Source organism: Symphodus melops, assembly GCF_947650265.1.
Source record: "Symphodus melops genome assembly, chromosome: 20".
NCBI lineage: Eukaryota > Metazoa > Chordata > Actinopteri > Labriformes > Labridae > Symphodus > Symphodus melops.
Window position 1 is genome coordinate 10,170,715 of NC_136710.1, and position 17,502 is coordinate 10,188,216.

At 41.8% G+C, this 17,502-nt stretch overlaps 3 protein-coding genes across 6 annotated transcripts; 2 read left to right on the forward strand and 1 right to left on the reverse strand.

Moving 5' to 3' along the window:
• The first annotated feature begins 168 nt into the window (after positions 1 to 168).
• On the forward strand, positions 169 to 4,524 carry gps2 (G protein pathway suppressor 2). Of its 3 annotated transcripts, none has more exons than XM_079370874.1 (11): positions 169 to 346; positions 731 to 848; positions 1,492 to 1,601; positions 1,730 to 1,845; positions 1,965 to 2,044; positions 2,390 to 2,469; positions 2,625 to 2,796; positions 2,985 to 3,068; positions 3,177 to 3,253; positions 3,483 to 3,578; positions 3,866 to 4,524. In XM_079370874.1, exons 2-11 carry the CDS (start codon positions 755 to 757, stop codon positions 3,956 to 3,958), a joined length of 1,002 nt encoding a protein of 333 aa, XP_079227000.1. In that variant the 5' UTR covers positions 169 to 346; positions 731 to 754; the 3' UTR covers positions 3,959 to 4,524. The 3 variants fall into 3 exon arrangements, with proteins under 3 accessions (XP_079227000.1, XP_079227002.1, XP_079227001.1); XM_079370876.1 differs by having other exon boundaries at positions 1,730 to 1,842; XM_079370875.1 differs by lacking the exon at positions 169 to 346 and adding an exon at positions 381 to 485.
• A 575-nt stretch (positions 4,525 to 5,099) lies between these two features.
• On the reverse strand, positions 5,100 to 10,892 carry LOC306841167 (eukaryotic translation initiation factor 5A-1). 2 transcript variants are annotated; one of them, XM_079370878.1, is made up of 6 exons: positions 10,506 to 10,892; positions 8,307 to 8,476; positions 7,708 to 7,812; positions 6,974 to 7,105; positions 6,061 to 6,133; positions 5,100 to 5,273 (listed from the first exon to the last, which is right to left on the reverse strand). In XM_079370878.1, the coding sequence occupies exons 2-5, from the start codon at positions 8,472 to 8,474 to the stop codon at positions 6,071 to 6,073; spliced, it is 468 nt and encodes a 155-aa protein (XP_079227004.1). In that variant the 5' UTR covers positions 8,475 to 8,476; positions 10,506 to 10,892; the 3' UTR covers positions 5,100 to 5,273; positions 6,061 to 6,070. The 2 variants fall into 2 exon arrangements, with proteins under 2 accessions (XP_079227004.1, XP_079227003.1); XM_079370877.1 differs by having other exon boundaries at positions 8,307 to 8,479; positions 10,506 to 10,886.
• A 2,237-nt stretch (positions 10,893 to 13,129) lies between these two features.
• Positions 13,130 to 17,467, forward strand: LOC306841774 (Y-box-binding protein 2-A-like). The gene is made up of 10 exons (XM_079371740.1): positions 13,130 to 13,342; positions 14,249 to 14,312; positions 14,415 to 14,448; positions 14,520 to 14,609; positions 14,712 to 14,948; positions 15,189 to 15,268; positions 15,359 to 15,557; positions 16,248 to 16,379; positions 16,482 to 16,555; positions 16,849 to 17,467. The coding sequence occupies exons 1-9, from the start codon at positions 13,264 to 13,266 to the stop codon at positions 16,515 to 16,517; spliced, it is 951 nt and encodes a 316-aa protein (XP_079227866.1). The 5' UTR covers positions 13,130 to 13,263; the 3' UTR covers positions 16,518 to 16,555; positions 16,849 to 17,467.
• Positions 17,468 to 17,502: the final 35 nt, after the last annotated feature.

The following is a 17,502-nucleotide window of genomic DNA, read 5'->3' on the forward strand; positions in this document are numbered from 1 at the left end:
TAACCAGTAAAAGAAGATTTAATTTATGAAATAAAAAAAGGCAACACTGTCCACACGTCCATAGACATATGAATAAATGTGTTTCTGGAAATGTGTGCTTATTTAGACTGAGCATTTTTTTTTTTTTCGAATAATAAAAAACTTCAAATACTCAGTTTCCCACAATGCAGTTCGGGTAAAGAAGAAAAACAAGTCATCGTTGGCACCGGAAGCGCAAACTCATCACCCGGGCTGAAAACCTCTCTGTTTATATTTTGTGATGAACTCCACAGAGTCAAGTCGCCTCATTTAAAAAAAAAACACAAGACGATAAAATTCTTCCTGAGTGACACAAACAGCAACAAAAGTAAGATATTTGAGTGTGTTAGGGTTGAAAGTACTGCCGTAAAGCAAACCGAGAAAAATATGTCATAAAGTCGTTTACGATAGTGCTAAGTAGCTAGCTATCCAGCTAATGTTTTGTCGCCGGTATCTTGTAAGAATATGTGTGTTGTGGCTAATTTACACCATATTTTGAATACGTTTTCATTCTTAAGTTATACTTTGCTGTTTGATGTGTCATAATAAAAAACATGTTAGTTACTATCAGCTGAAAATAGCGATGCTAACGTAGCTGTTAGCCGCTGTGTAGCAGCTAGGCCTGTGGGTTTTTTCATTAGGATCACTGAGGAAGGTAAAGTTTTTAGGATGTTTTCTTTTTAACATGTGTTGAAAATGATAATCCACACAGCTGGCCCCTCCACTGCCCGTCACCATGCCCGCTCTGCTGGAGAGACCCAAGCTGTCCAACGCGATGGCACGAGCCCTCCACAAACACATCATGAGAGAGCGCGAGCGTAAGAGACAAGGTGAGCCCTCCATTCATCATCATGTGTACCGAAAAGCTGCTACGGCTAAAGAAGAGGTAGAAAGTTCATCAGTGAGGCCCTGTCAGGAGTTAGACACCACCATGGTCGATGTCCCTTTAATATACAGAGTCTCTTTTCAGCTTCGTTTATTTTATGTTGTCTGACGTGTCTCTCTATCTCGTCTTTATGCAGTGTTGCAGGAAACTCCGCGTTTCCATATTCATTCATTTTCAGGATGTAATGACAACAAAAAGTCAGTGAGAGCAGTGAGCAAAAGTTTCCTCTAACAGAGAATCTTACATTTCTAAACCATTATCAGCGTAACTTATTTCATGATGTAAAGAAGGTTTACTTATCGTTAACGTGATCATTGAACCCACACGAAACGAAGTACAAAAACATTAAAAACTACGAATTCAACATTACATTTCTATTTGTGGAAAATAGGGTTAGTTACAAAAATGAAAATCAGAAGTTTCCCTTTTAAAAGCGGTGCTCAGAATGACTTGACTAGCAACATTTTGTTTCGTATGAGCGTCTGCTTTGTATATTAGTGTTGTTTTGTTGTCTGTTTACTAAATGAGGAATTCAGTCCGTTTTCTTTTCTTCTTTTTTTAATGTAACATGACAATGTTTTTTTCAGAGGAGGAAGAGGTGGACAAAATGATGGAGCAGAAGATGAAGGAGGAAGAAGAGAGGAAGAGGACTAAAGAAATAGAGGAGAGGATGTCTTTGGAAGAAACTAAAGAACAGGTAGAAAAAACATGAGAAAACACAACTCGGCTCCACGTGGCTCGTTCAGTATTACCGTGACCTACGACCAAACCTACACAGCAATTCATAAGCAAGTTATTTTTCTGACTCTCTAATTTGAACTGAAGGTGATGAAGATGGGAGAAAAGCTTCAGGGACTCCAAGAAGAGAAGCACCAGCTTTTCTTACAGCTCAAGAAAGTTCTTCATGAGGAGGAGAAGAGGCGCAGGAAGGAGCAGAGGTAGTAAGGACAACAACGGCTTTTTCTTTCTTTTTGGGTACTTTAAAGATCCACAGATTTTGTTGAAGAAGAAAAAAAGTATTTTTGGTTGTTAGGAACATTTCCTGCCTCATATTTTACAGCGACATCACCACATTGACTTCGGCCAGCTACCAATCCAGCCTGCCCATGCACTCAGGGCAGCACCTCCTCAGCATTCAAGGTACGGCTGATCTTCAAGATCCAAGACTTTTATTTGTCATGTGCTCATACAGATGTGCAGTGAAATGTAAGGACTGTTCCGCAGGCCATGCAATAAACATAATAACAATAAACACTCAGTTTAGCAATAATAGAATAGAATATAAACTAAAAAATAAAAGGAGTTATTTGAATGTACAAAAATAATAAATACAGAATAGGATACTGTAAACGGTGTAAAAGTGACCAGGGTCCAGTAAAGTGTAGTCTGAACTATGTGTCCTCTCGCCTCTTCAGCTTTATTTTGATAATTCTCCTTTTGGAGTTATTATTGTACGGCAGCTGATGTTTTCTTTTCTTCTTTCAGGCAGTTCGGTCAGTCACAGTCGACCTGGTGCGCTCCTCGGCGAACGCAGCAAACAGCTGTTCCCTGCGTCTGTAATCCCCGTGAGTAAAGACGTGTCCGTTTGTAAAACGTGCCTTTCCCTCATGACGTGTTAGTGTTTGGTCCCGTCTTCTCAGTCTTAACACCTTTTTTTTTTCTTTTTTGTACATGAACTCTGTGAAATCCCAGCTAACTGGTCCTCCGTCTCTCTCTTCAGGCTCGTCACTATCAGACGCCAGGGTTCGGCTCGGGCTCAGCAGAGCACGGACAGTTCAGCGGGAGCCAGGGGGTCCATGAGTCTTACGGGGTGGCTCAGGCCCAGCACCCCTCTACTTACGCCCCTGGACCATCTGTACCTGTGAGCTTCGCAAGCAGCTCTCAAATCAGAGGTGATGGAGGGGGGAAAAAAAGAGGCACAACATGCCTTCATTTATGTCTTCACTGAAATCACTGAAGTTGTTTAGGGGAAGAAAAAAAACAATTATTTATTCTTTTAGTGGCATAAACTGAAAAATGAAACCATAGAATGGGATTTAGTGTTTGGAAGAAAACTAATGAAGCTTTTGTTTTCCTCCAGGTGCGTCTGCGTTTCAGGCCATGCAGTACCTCCCCCACCAGCAGACCGGATACCCCGTCCACACTCATTTTACCTCCCAGCCGGGTCAGCTACTTTTTTTTCTTCTTTTTTTTAAGACTCTTGATTGCATTCAGCACGGCCAGAATCAGCTATTGTTTGCTTTGGAATAAATGATGACTGTCTCTCATGCAGGATACATCCCGGGAGCAGGAATCCCGCTCCAGAAGCAGCTGGAACACGCCAACCAGCAGTCGGGCTTCACAGACGCAGTAAGAACATTCGAGACGTGGATTCTTACCACGACAGAAATAATTAACAATCGAAATGTTTCATCTGGAAAATAAAGAATGTTTTAATCTTTAAACGTACTCATCGTTTTGTTTCACTCAACTGCTGAGTTATTTAATCTGATCAAATATGATGACAGTAATAAAAAAATGCCCCTGTCCCTCACTGTGCTTAAAGACGTCACGTATTGTCTTGTCGATGTTCTGACAGGGAGCTTTAAGGCCGATGCATCCACCAACCATGCATCCTTCTGCTCCAGGTCTTCTTCCCACGCCATCGATGACTGTCCAGATTCCCACTGCGAAGGTGAAGCCCCTGAAGCACGCACACACCAACACACTGCTCGGAGAGCTGGTTTGATGCCAGAGTCGGGTGCAGTGGTTGAAGGTTTTATGGTTCTTTTGGTTGCCGTAGTAACTAAGGGGATAGAGGTTATGGTTACGGCAGAATGGGGGGGAGGGGGGGGAGTTCTTTAATTTTTCCTTCAGCTCAGGGTAATTTTATTTGAACACCTACTCTCGTCATCAAATGTGTCATGATGTCATCGGAAGTGGTTTTATCCCTCTAATTGACCGTTGTCATTTCATCACCAGTCCCCGTTCCAGAGCTCTCCTCAGGGTGCTCCCCGTCACGGCTTCCTCCCTCACAGCCAGAGCGGACAGAGGTTCTATCATCACGGCAAGTGAACCACGACCCAACGCTACCTTCGTCGTCGCCGAGACGTCACCACTCAACTCGAGAACCTTTGGAGCGAGTCATGAATCGACTTCTTTGTAAAATTGTCGATTTGTCCCCTTCTGTACATTTCCTTTGGACTTCTTTAACAAAAAGCTGCAGTCCTTACTTTTATGTGTTTTTGATTTTTACCCAAATGTCATATTGTAAAACAGATTCTTTGACCTCCACTGTAAAGCCCTTGTGGCGCAGTATGTACATAGACACTGGCTGAAATGTCAGCAGGCTGTATAAAGCAGGACTGCAGCGCTCAGTGTTAGGATACTAACATGCTTCATAAAGTCATGAGCACATGTGGTTCGACGTGGAATCACATGGATCAAATTGACATCACAGCACTGAATATGAAACTCACTGGCTTCGTGGCAGACAGTGATTCATTGTGTCTTGAGTTCTGCTTGATCACAATGGAGCCATTATTCTTGTTTTGCTGCTTTTCCTCTTTTAAACATTTCTACGTCTCTGCTGTTTAAATCTTTCAAGTTGCTTAATAAACAAAAACCAAAATGCCACGTTTAACAGTTTGTGTCAACCTTTTATTTGTTTGGAGACAAACACATTTCATCATCCCCCCCCCCCTCGAATTGTTGCTCAAGTTTATCGTTTACCAAATCCTATGTCTGGCGTTTCTCCAAACACCTCTACGATAAGTAGACGCCAACTGATGGCCTCCAAGGATGAAAGTGTTCTTCGTGACTGTTGGCATCCTTTAATCACTTCAACCTCCTCAAGACAAAAAAGGGCTCGGTGTGCCATGTTTGTAACCTTCGTTTAATAGACACGTTTCAGGTGATTAAATCAACAGCAGGGGGAGGGGCTTGTTCGGGTGAGCAGAATAACAGTGCCACGCAGGAAACGTCGTGTACGGCACAGGCGCTGAACAAGCCTTAACGGAACAATGCAGATGTAGAGTTGAAGCCCTTCATAAAACAGGGTGGGACGTGTATCAAAAATAAGAGTAACACCACCGTTCTTTCTCCTGACGCTACTGAATATTTGAACTGGAGACCTTCCTCCTTGACCTTTTATTAAACCTTCAAGGGTTTTTTATTCTGAGTGTGCACATAGAGGATGTTTGTTTGGCATTTCCAATTATTTATTAAAGTTCTAAATGAGCCCACAGAGAGGCCAAAAAAAAACAAAGTGAGAGAGAGAGAGAGTTTGAAAAACCGAGACGAAAAGAGAGAAGAAGAAGAAGAGGGAGAAAAGCATTGACCAGGCAGTATCCCCTCCTTTTCCCCCAGGTCCAGTGCATCTCGTTTACCCCTGAAACACAGTTATAAAGAAAGAAGAAGGAAAAAAAGAAAGAAAAGTGAGAAAAGGAAGATGCTGAAGGAAAAAAAAAAAAAAAAGCAAGAGGAATCCATTTTAATGTAGCAGACAGTGTTTAAAAAAGCACAACCAACAGTTTCAAGCTAAAGCCCGCCGTGAAGAGAGAGCGTCAAAATGAGTCGAGCCGACGTCACAACAAAGCTGGAAGTGCTTTTCTGAGGAAATACAGGAAGCCGAAGGCGTGAAATAAAGTGCTAGCAACAAAAATAAGATTGTAAAAAAAACAAAATAAACAACATGACCCTTACTCTTTGTTCATATTTGATATTGCTACTGTCGACACACGCTCGTGATAGTGCAACATGACAGAGAAAGCACAAAGAAAAGGGGGAGGCAAATCCAGAGTGACAGCCTTACTTTGAATGTACGCTCATTTCTCTGTTTCACATATACAGTATATATATATACAGTGTGTGTATATGCATATATATATATATTTATATATATATACACACACACAAAACGTTCTGACAACATTTCCAGTGTCATCGACTATAAATAAAGTTGTTTTTTTCCTATTACACCAACATTAGAGTCCAAACAGTGACTGGAGTTGCCTTCTCCTTGGTCCACTGATGAACAATAAACTCTACACACACATAATATCACACAGATTTGTTTTAGTATGGCACACACACACACACACACACTGGTCTTCAGTCGGTGCTCGGGCTGGATGGGAAGCAGCTGCGTGTCCGTACAGCTGCAGCTCTGTATTTACCTGCGGTGGCTTATTTAGCCAGGGCTTTGATGCCGATGGCAGCTTCTTCATCCATGGCGTTTAGAACGGTGATCTGCGGGAGCACACAGGAGTTCGGGGAGGTTAGCGTATGGCTGCTGCAGCGTCGTCGAACATCAGCTGTGATCTTTTAACCAAGAGGTTTTCAAACTAGCGATAATTTGACCCAAAGAACCATTTTAAGACATTTCAGTGGGGCAATTATCCGTGCACATCGCTGACATTAAACTCCTAAAGTGAGGATGAAAGGCTTAGTGATTCACTGCCCTGACCACAAAATGCATCTTAACCTAACTCAAAGATCAGATAGTGCAGAGGTGTCTCTAAAGAGAAGGACATTTAAATGTCTCAATCCGAGGTGAACGCTCTTATTTCCCCCACACTAAACACAAAACCTTTTATTTCAGAGCCGACGCTACTCGCAGAGGTGGAAGAGCAGAAAACAAGTTCAGCTCCAAAGTGCGAACAGCTGAGGTGTTTTCTTCACAGCTCCGAAAAGGGGAATGGGAGAAGTCCAATTTTACACGCCGCCAAAAAGAAAGCCTGAGCTGCTTTATTGACTTCAAAAAGAGCTACAAAATGAGGACTTGTTGCCTTCGCTGTTTGAAATCTTCATTATTTACGGTACGGTGGTAAAAAGAACAAGCAACACACAGATGACACTATTAATCTGAAACGTAATCTGCATTTAAATCCAAAAGAAACATATTAAATTAGTGGTAATAACCATTCCATATCTGCTGTGCTAATGTGGTCATCCATAGAGCTCAATGATCAGACAGTGGCGACGTCTGCAGTTTAATCAGATAACAACATGAGGAAGGATGGAACGAGCTCTGCACAGCCCTCGCTCCAGCCTCGTTCTAAACGCAGTGCAATAGATCCGAACACTGACCATGATCTCCTCTCCGGCTTCGTGCTTGCTCTCTATCTCTTTGCCGAGGTCTCCCTCTGGGATCTTCAGGTCCTCTCTCACCTCGCCACTGTCCTGGAGCAGGGACAGGTAGCCTTCTTGGATCCCGATCAGCTGAGAGACAAGAAAAAAAAAAGAAAAAAAAAGCAGGCAGACACAGGATTAAAGGTCATGCAGGTGTGGGTTTGTTTTCTACTCGTAGTGGGATTAGCTTTGTAAACCTGACGCTGTAACCCTACACTTTTTACTGACTCGTTCGCCCAGGTGAGTGAAAAGACAGCATGTAAAAACTGCTCGCTCGAAGTGAACTTTGGAGTAACACAACAGATTTTAGGCTTTCGACAAATACAGTTTAATCAAAAGGACGACGCAGCAGGCAATCATCTAAAGGCTCAGAGACCGTTAAACCTCACTGTTGTTGAAGTGTACGCCTTCTGAAGGCGTGTCTCTGTTCATAAGCTTGTTCAGGGTCAGTGGTGCTTTATAACATAATATTACAACAATCACTTCTCCAAGACTAAAAGGAGACCGCCCAAGCGTTCAGCTGCATTTACTTTGATAAGGTGTAGGTCATTTGCATAATACTTGAGATGCAGGCATGGTCTTCTTTGTGTTTGTTTATGTGGACCGATCAGTACGACACAGACCTTTGTCATTCCTTTGAATAACAAGCGACTGTCACAGCACTGTGGACCTCTGTCCTCGAGCTGTCTCACCTGATAGTCCATTCTCTTAATGTTGGGGACGTCCATGTTGTGGGTGGAGGGACAGATATCTTCATATTTCTTCCCAGAGAAGATATCAATGCCGACCATGTGGACCTGCACGAGACGAACACAAAGAGTCAGCGTTCTCACTCAAACGTGTCCAAAAAAAATACAAATAAAATAAAATAAATCAGCTGAACTATATAGTGTTTTTAATTAATGTGTCACTAGCTAACACCTGACTCAGCACTGAAGAGGTCGTCGGTCCTGACACTATGTGCCAGGGGTGTCAAGCTTCAACAGAAGTTATGAAACATATCATTTTATATCATTTTTTTGTATGGAAACTGAAACCCACCGAGGACATGTTAGTGCTCTTTCACCGTCTGAAGGTTCTGTTAATGTGCATAAATATTAATGATGGTGACCCTGTGCTTAATGCAGAGATAAACGGATAGATACTCTCCCTCTATCTGTACGCTCCCTTGTCAGTTCACTCTGTGAGAAACTGTTGTTTTGAACATCAGAGAAAAAATGACCTTGACCTTTATATGTTTTAAGTAGTTTTCTTGCTCATAATTTGACATCACTTTGGAGGATTTTCTGACCTTAGCGTGGCCGTGCTTGCCAGTCTTGGAGGTGGACATCTCAACGATCTTGCAGGGTCGGTTTTTCAGGACTACAAAGCCATTTTTACGCAGGGCAGAGCACTGCATGGGGTAGGTGGCGGATGCCCCAGCATCACCTGTCTGGAAGTCCAGGTCTGCATCTGCCATGCCTGCTGAAGAGCCAACGAAACCAGGACCAAGACATGAATATAAACTATGTTCATGATTGATCAAATTAACAAATGTGGATGTGATACCTTTCCTTTGGAATTATTGAAAAACAATTCTGTTCAATAGTCTTTGACTTTAACAACAGAAGCCAACTTTCTGAATCATTATTTGCAGTTTAAACACAAACATAAAGAATCAGATCCTCAGAGGCTGCACTGTGTGAAATGGGGTTAAATATCCAGAAAAAAAACAAAACAAAAAAAAAACCTTTCCTTGTTTGACTCCACATTCATTTACACCGAACGACAAACTACTTCAGGTAAATATTAATAAAACAGTCAAACACTATATCTTGTTAAACACATTTAAATTTGATTTCATCATGATCTTTTGAGTCAATTGACTGGTGTTACTTTCAGGTCAGACCAATGGTGTGTGATGTAGATTTGATAGTGGAATTTAAAAGTTGGAGAAGTGAAACAATTCTGTTTTATTTCCTGAACTAAATACACAAACTTTATTCAAAGGGGAAAAAAACGAGTCCCTGAAACGCTCGAGCGACAAAAAAAAGCTATCAGGAGAGATAACTTAACCTAACATTTTATCTTCAAACAGTTTTCCAGGGACCAAATTTTCCTCTGAGGACAGTTGGAGTATAACGTTATTTCTCCAACTTTCACTTTTCTCGACCAAAACTACATGGTGCACCTTTAAGGAGTCAGGCACCCAGTTGTGCCGAGTGAATATGGCGAGCAGAACAAGGTGGAAATGTGAGAGTTGGCTGGTGGCACCAATTAAAACACGGGGGTGCAAACCAGAAGACAGGGCTAAATAAAGAAGCAGAAACATGGCACCCGTTAGTGTAGACTTAGTGTAAAAGTAGACTTAACGGTACAGTAAATTCAATGTGATAAATGGAGGGAGAAATGCGCTGCAGCTCTTTTTATTCACGCTTACGGCGAACTTTGCGTCATTCGCTAAACTGAACTTTAAAGTTGGCTCGCGCTGCCAGCCACGAGCAGCGTCCAATAAAGTCTCGAGACACCGACCAGAAGTGAAGCGACTAACTCGCAATATTTAAAGGAATAAGCATGTACCTTCAGGTTATGATTAAATAAAGCGATTTAAATAGGCCTGACATCATTAATGGGGCTTTAGCTGACAATTAGGACGGCTGTTAAACCGGTGCCGCTAATCCGCCCTAATGACCCATAAATCAAATTTCAAGGCGGCGGTGTCCTGAGCCGTGATGTATTTAACTTACACGCTGTTATAAAAATGAGCAAAGAAGATGCAGAATGGGTAAGTCACACCCAGTGAGCACCGGATTTTTTACAGTGTTAAAAAAAGAAGCTGACCGAGGCCTGTACCACGTGAAAAAACGTGCCACGGCCCGCCGCTGTCGGTAACGTCAAATCACGGTCGGTTCCCCGCAACCGTGCACGCGGGCCGAGGCCCTTCTGATAAAGACAGCTAACGTCACGAGGCACATTGAAGGGCTTCAAGACACCTTAACCTATCGAGATATAATTGTAGACGTCACTAACAACGGTGCTAATTATCTTTATTCCCAGCTACATTTCATTCAATGATGGCCCTCTACAGTAATGACTAAGCTAATACTCGTGATGGCTGCGGCGTGCACCAGTGACCAGGGTCGGCTAAACATCAGCTTGTTGTGCATGAAGGGTTGGAACATTTCTGCAGTATTTATGTGATAGCAGTGGGGGGGAAAAAAGAAAAGTTATTCTGTCAAATGTTTCATGTTCTAATCAAACGGAGGAGTCGCCAACTTGATACAATGAATAAAACGCGAGCGCGTCATCAGGTGTGTTCCCTTTAAGTCAGAAGCTCCCTTTACGAGCTGAGCTTCCTCTCCTCTCACACACAGGCTGCTGTAATGACTTCATGGGCTCGTTTAAAGGGAATTTGTCATAATACAGCCCCAGACAGACATGTGCAAGGGATAACTTCTCTGCTCAGGCGCAAAAACGCCCCGTCTATTGGATGCTCAGATAATGAACTTACCCTAGTGATACTGGCTTTCCTCTCCTGTGTTATTTATCTGTCTGTGTCCCGGTAGTTCCCCCTCCTCTTTGCCTCCCTGTGTCCGTGCTGACGGGTCGTCTGGCCGGGGTTCGTATACTCGGTGGCTCGTTTGCTTTTTTTATTGGCTATTTCTTTATTCCTCTCTCATTCCTTTCGTTTCTGCTGACCTCTCGCCCCGTTTCTATTTTGTTATCCAGACTGCAGTGACCTCAGACAGAGGGACACAACCGCTAAAGTCAGCCGCTGGGCCGAGAAGAACCAGAGTCCAGAACCCCGCTATGAGAGTACCGTCCGTATCCTCCACCTTCTCTCTCTCTCTCCCTCATCCAGCTCCTCACCACTGACAGAACATGAAGAAAAGACAACAGACGACTTCCTGTACGAACTGTCACAATAAAACACCCTCTACTACGTTATACGTCCCACCTAATAACACACCTACAGAGTATAAAAATAAGACATAACAGAAGATACTGTCCCATGGTTTTTCCTTAAAGGATTATTAACTCCATTATATGATGTCTCCAGGTTCCTCGAAAGGCGCTATATAAATTGAATTAATTACTATGGTGTTACATTGTGTATCATAATATAAGTCCAATAAGGCCTAATCCAATTGCAAAAGATGTTTTCTATGAGTGCTGATATAAAATACTACAGCATCACTGTGACTTTGTAAAATATATATAACTCCAGGCAGGTGATCTTAATGCAGTTAAATAATAATACTGTAGATTGTTTGGCTTGTAAGTATTGTGCTGGTATACCGCACCCAGCAGATTCATATTTCACTGGTTACAAGAGAAAGTGATGAACGAGTTATAAGCAAATCTGCATTTTATAATGTGGCTGATGTGTGGTAAACCACTGTGAAATATAGATTGAATATAGTTAATTACAGCAATACAGTGTAAAATAACAATACTAGAATGTAGATATAAATGCATTTTAGAAACTGAAATGTCTTCCATGTAGATATGTCATTATGTTTCAAAGTGTAGTATAAAGTTTACTTCAATAAAAAGCATGCAAGAGTTGAATTACTTCCAAGAGCTGACGTCGTTGTCATGTGCTTTTACTTTGAAGGTTAAAACCGGTCTTCTCTTGACTAACTTCCCTGAAATTGATGTTGCTTTCATCCGACTGCCCATGAAACAAACCTCAGCAGTTTGACATATTATGCGCATGCTCAGATTTTCTTTCTAGTGCAGCATGGACCACACGGCTCTTCTGTATTAGTATTTAACTTCGCAGGGAGCTGTTGGAGCACATGCACTCCACAGGACTCACATTCAGTGCACTGAAATCAGAGTGTGTACAGGACTCACATTCAGTGCACTGAAATCAGAGTGTGTACAGGACTCACATTCAGTGCACTGAAATCAGAGTGTGTACAGGACTCACATTCAGTGCACTGAAATCAGAGTGTGTACAGGACTCACATTCAATGAACCAAAGTCCATCTTTTTATTTATATTTTCCATTTCATGTATTTCTTAATTCACTGTAGGCCTACAATGCTGCCATCCTGTCAATGTATTTAATTCGCTTTGCTACTTATAATTACACTTCTCATTAGAACCCTCTTTTCTGTCCACAGACCAGCAGCTTCTGTGAACACCAAATGGTTTCATTGAACTTGGCAGTTCGTAGTTATGCTGGGTTAAATTTAGTGCAGTGACACTCGACTCCATTGACCCATGTGCAGAGGGCTGTAGTTAAAGGCACAGATACAATAACTATGAGGGGATTTTTGGTTTTTACTCCCTTAATCCTGTGTCAAATGAAGCACCATTTAAATCCTGAACACCATAGTTATAGTGAGCTCCTCTAGCAAAACGACAAAAACTAAAAGTATCATGGCATTTTGAGCAGATCTCTTCAAGATCGAATGCAAAGAACTAACGATCAATATCGTCTACTCAACAATGTAACAGACAGTCTTGTTGAAGTAAAATGTTTTTTTTGTTTTTTTTTTGCCATAACTGGATAATGGCCCATTAAAAATTTAATAGATTGATGTGAATTTTCACTATCCCCTTACTGAGTTCACCTTATAGGCCTCACTATGCTCATCAACTCAACTAATGTTTGTCTCTAGTTGTCCCATGGCCGCAACCAAAACCTGTCAGCTGAATCCAGTAAACAAGTACAGGCCATGTCCTGAAAACAGTCGTCTAAAGAACTGATCATGATCAGGTCTATCTTGTGACATTTCAACTGGTAAAAATTGGACTAAAATTGACTAACATTGTTTAAAAACGATGACTGAATTTAATACAACTATATTTAACATTGCAACTGATGCAATTAAATCAATAGTTTAACTTCTGTTTATCATTCACAGGGGCAGAACTAGTATACCTTTACTTTAAATACCTGTAGGCCTACTGTAAGTTCATATTGCACATCACAACTGTGTTAGTTAATTTAAGATTTGAAGGGTTTCACTCATAGTACCGATAAAGACAAGACAGTTTAGGTTGGACTGGGAATTATATGGCAAAAGATGTGGGACTGCAGGATGTAAAAAATATGTAGTTGTATTGCACTGAAGATGACAGATTCATTTGAGAACATCGAGTAGGACTAGCCTTTGTCCAAGAGGGGGCAGTTATGTGACATCATGCATGCCAACCACCACGCATCTTCAAAGAAGAAGAAGAAGAAGAAAAGTATCGGAAAGAGCAAGAGGGAGGGGACTCCGTAGTAAAAGTGAAGTAATCCAACAGCGAGCATGACCGACACCGAGGTGCAGAGCGCTCCTCCATCGGCTCCCGTAGAAGACAAGCCACAGCCAGAAAGAAAAATCATAGGTGGGTAATATGGAACAAAAAAAGGTTTAGGTATAGGAAATAGCCTATACATGTTGGCGATGTGGGTGAGATTAAACTCTTGTTGCTAAAATAGTTCGAAATGCATTTTTGTCAGCTGTGTGACAAACTTTTTGCGAAAATATATTTTGTGTTTCAAATTTGACGCTCAAACATGGTCTCCTCTGAAACTACTTTTCAGGTGCTTTTACCAACACGTGTCCTGAGTTTACACATTTTTATAGAGTAATTATTATTTCCACTATCAAAGCAAATATTGGTTATATAACGTGTATTGTTGAGATAGTTAAAACGTATTATGTTTATGATAGTGTGAAAATAAAGTAGGTCAGTAAGATAACCGGAATGGTTTCTTTCAGGGTTGAGATTTACACTTTCAGCGTCCTACTTGAAAAAATAGTCTTGTCCATACTAAAAGATGCAATCCTTAGTGTTTCGAGTGTTTGTCTGTGTTTGTGTAATTAATTAACTTGGAATTAAGTTTTTATTTTGTCGTCGCGCGCTGCATTTGGGACGTGCGCGCGCTGGTCATCACAGGTGCTAATTAATTGGTTTGCAATCCAACGTGCCAATTAAACGCGTTTAAACGATTTTTCGGTCCTCTTTTGGTTTGTAAATACGTGTCTTGTATTTGTAACATTTTCATAAGTAAAATACGCGTTTCCTTAATTGTTGTTAAGCAGCCCCAGGCCCTCGTAGCACACTTCTGCCCTGGTTTCAAAGTCTTACTGTTAATGATTGACACACGGCTCACAATTCTTGGCCAACATTGATACGAGCAAGATAACAGTAACCTGTATTATGTTCCCTGACTGAGGATATGACAAGTCATGGTGTGTGAGATGTTTCTGGGACACACATTTAATCATGCGTTTCCGGTTTTTGTAGCCACATTGGTCCAGGGCACAGTGAAATGGTTCAATGTGAGAAATGGATATGGCTTCATAAACCGGTAATGTTTCATCAATCACAGTTTTAAATGAGTTTGATTCAATTTTACTCATTAAAATCCATATGAACCTACTTTGCTTAACTGTCTTTTTTTCCCTCTTAGAAATGATACCAAAGAAGATGTATTTGTTCATCAGGTAAGGAAAGGTGCATTTCTTGACTGTTTTATGATTTGATTGAACCTGTATATGATAATATTTATCCTCAGACTGCTATAAAGAAGAACAATCCTAGGAAATTCCTCCGCAGTGTGGGGGATGGGGAGGTCGTAGAGTTTGATGTGATTGAAGCAGCCAAGGTAGGACTTTGTTAATGCTTTTAAAGTGTGTCATTACCTAAACTGATTGACTGCGAGTTTTATATACATTTTATAGTTCTTGCCCCTTTTGGTGTCCCACAGGGCTCTGAAGCTGCCAACGTAACTGGTCCAGGCGGTGTTCCAGTCAAAGGCAGCCGCTATGCTCCTAACAAACGCCGTTTCCGCCGTCGATTCTTCCCACGCAGCCCTCCGCCTGATGACCAGAACAAACCGGCTGATGGCCAAGCCGCAAATGGCGAAGGTGAGGGATCGGGGGAGAATGGCGTACCAAGGCCCCAGCAGCGCCGACGGAGGCCTCGCAGACCACGACCCGAAGACGTAAGCTGAAGCAGAAGAACCGCTTATGGGAAAATCACAACTTGTGTGACTTAAAATTACAAGTCAAAGGGAGGTTTTCATTGGTAGAGCATTCATGTCTTCTATCATAATTCTGTTAAAGCTCAACAGGAGAACCACTTTTTTTTGTTAGGCAAGCTCGTTTTATAGTTTAGGTTTGGGACAGGTTATGAATTAAAGTATTTAAGGATTAAGAAGGTTGAGGTTTTGTCTCTTTCTCAGGGTGAAGCTGAAGAGCAAAACGAAGATGGAGAACAAACACAGCGACCTCAACAGCGTAGATTTTGGCGACCATACCGCAGGTAACCTACCAAATCAGAGATCATTGGCATTTTGATTTCTGTATTGGCTAAGATTGAGAGATTTTTTTTTTTTTTTTTTTAAATTGACAGGCCGTTCCGCCCTCGCCCACCTCCTGAACACGCTACAGATGGCCAGCAGGCTGCACCAGAAGACAGCCAGGAGCAAGACCAGGTGAAGCAGGAGGTCTCTGAGGCCCCCCAAACAAACGGAGAAATGGCAGAGGGCCAGAAACAACGTCGCCAGTCTAGACGCCGTAGGCAAAGGAACTCCGAGTCCTCTACCTCCAAAGTGAGTATGTATATGGTTGATGAACTGACGGATGAGCTTCTTGGATGTTTTCTAAATGCACAAAAATCTGCAGTGAATTAATAAAAAAAAAAAAAGGTTAAAAGCCTGTTTATTGTGTTTGACTACATACGGTTTACAAAGGAGCTGTCCAGGTCCTTAAGTCACATGACGCCTGCATACGAAATCACAAGTTACTATGTCGGGAATACACCATTTTAAACTTGTGAGCATAATCACACCCATATAATGCACTCTTTGTATTCTACAATGCATTGTGAAAAGAAATGCACAGATTATGGTCACTAGCAAAGCCCCATCTACCATCATGCATTGCAATGAACAGCTTTGGTGAGCTGGGAGTGGTGTGACTGATCTCAAACTGTTTGACAGACAAGAGGAGCTTGACCAGTATGAGAACAATAAAAAAAAAAGTTGGAATTTGTACCAACATCTTTCTGCAGAATGAATAAGTTTATACCAAGATAGGTTATGAGTCATGATTTACAGACAAATCTACAAGCAGGTGTTGGACTATGAGATTGATATGAGGCCCTTTCGAGCTCATTGTCAGGGCTTTGACTGTTTTTTTAGTCACGCCTGATGTTAATTAGTGGTTTTAAGAACTCTCCTGAAAGTTCTCCTTCTTTTAACTACGATATATCTAATTCTTCTTGCACTCACATATTGCAGAATGATACAGAGAAGTCTGCATCAGACCCTGGTACGCCCCCTCAGACCTCAAAACCAGCCGACCTTAAATCCACAACAAAATCGCCAAAGGTGTCTCCAAAAACCTCTCCCAAAACGCCCAAAACAACAGAGGTAAGCTTCCTCACCTGCTGCATGTGTTGATGTTCATTTCCCTGAATTTGTTTGATGTAGATTTCAACAAAAAAAATTGACACTTCTCCCTACGCTCAGCAGGGCGCTGCATCGACAGTCCCAGCATCAACAGAGTGACGCCAGCAAGAGGACAGTCACGTGACCCTTGGCAAGAGGTGGGGACCCCACACTACAGTGGTCAGGCAGGGTGGGAGATGTTAGGATGTAAGGTTGCACTATCTCTCACAGGGAGCAGGATGACAGACATGCGCAGCTCTGTCATAATGCTCCTTATAAGGTGTATTAAGGTGGAATGACAGCATATAAGGGACAGCAGGAGTTTTATGCAGAGCAACGATTTTTAATTGAATCTTTATTGAACTTTTAGGAGTCTTTTTGTGTTTTCTTTAACGTCTTCTCCCTGCGTCACATTTTGTGTTTTCTCTATTTGTTGTCTTTGTCTTCGTAGGTCCTAGGGTTGGAGGACTGGACTATTTCAGAACACATGCACTGCTCTCCCCTCCCCATCCTCCAACCCACCCTGTCTCCCTGTCATCCCCTCTCCGTCCCCTCCCCTCTCATTTTTGTTTTGTCTTATCTGTCTAGACACTGACATTTGGAGAGGGTTGAGGTAGGGAGGACGGGGACAGCATGCAAGTGGTAGGAGGGTACATATTTAGAAATTTAAAAGTACATCTTTAAAAAAAGAGAAATGGGAAAGAAATGACATCTGCTTGGTAGCCCAGTTATTCCAACCCCCCTTTTAAATCTATTTTGCTTTAGTTGCCTAATTACGGGACACAGAGTAGTTAAAAGAGGAACCAGCCTTGTTTTTTATTTAACTTTTTTTAATTTGGTTGAAGAGGGGAAAACCAAGCAGGTGTGAAGTTGGTGGTGCATTATGGGAGTCAGTTTAGTTCCTTTACCACCTTAAGTCTACTACTCCCTTCATGTCCTCAGTTGAGGATAGATAAATAAAGAAGTGTTATATTTTTGTTGTACTTTTATGCGTGTGCTTTTCTTTGGAGGGGATTATGTGCAATGTCAGGACTTAAATGCTGAATAATAAATCATGTGTGCAAATCTCAGGAGTCTGTGCTTATTTCGTGACTTGTTATAGCTG

Coding starts and splice junctions, on each gene's coding strand:
- gps2 (XM_079370874.1), top strand. CDS start 755: ATGCCCGCTCTGCTGGAGAGACCCAAGCTGTCCAACGCGATGGCACGA. Junction 2,797..2,984: donor AAGCAGCTCTCAAATCAGAG/GTGATGGAGGGG, acceptor GTTTTCCTCCAG/GTGCGTCTGCGTTTCAGGCC. Junction 3,579..3,865: donor TCCAGATTCCCACTGCGAAG/GTGAAGCCCCTG, acceptor TTTCATCACCAG/TCCCCGTTCCAGAGCTCTCC.
- LOC306841167 (XM_079370878.1), bottom strand. CDS start 8,474: ATGGCAGATGCAGACCTGGACTTCCAGACAGGTGATGCTGGGGCATCC. Junction 7,813..8,306: donor GCAAGCACGGCCACGCTAAG/GTCAGAAAATCC, acceptor CGTCTCGTGCAG/GTCCACATGGTCGGCATTGA. Junction 6,134..6,973: donor AAGCCGGAGAGGAGATCATG/GTCAGTGTTCGG, acceptor GTGCTCCCGCAG/ATCACCGTTCTAAACGCCAT.
- LOC306841774 (XM_079371740.1), top strand. CDS start 13,264: ATGACCGACACCGAGGTGCAGAGCGCTCCTCCATCGGCTCCCGTAGAA. Junction 13,343..14,248: donor GCCAGAAAGAAAAATCATAG/GTGGGTAATATG, acceptor CGGTTTTTGTAG/CCACATTGGTCCAGGGCACA. Junction 14,313..14,414: donor GGATATGGCTTCATAAACCG/GTAATGTTTCAT, acceptor TTTCCCTCTTAG/AAATGATACCAAAGAAGATG.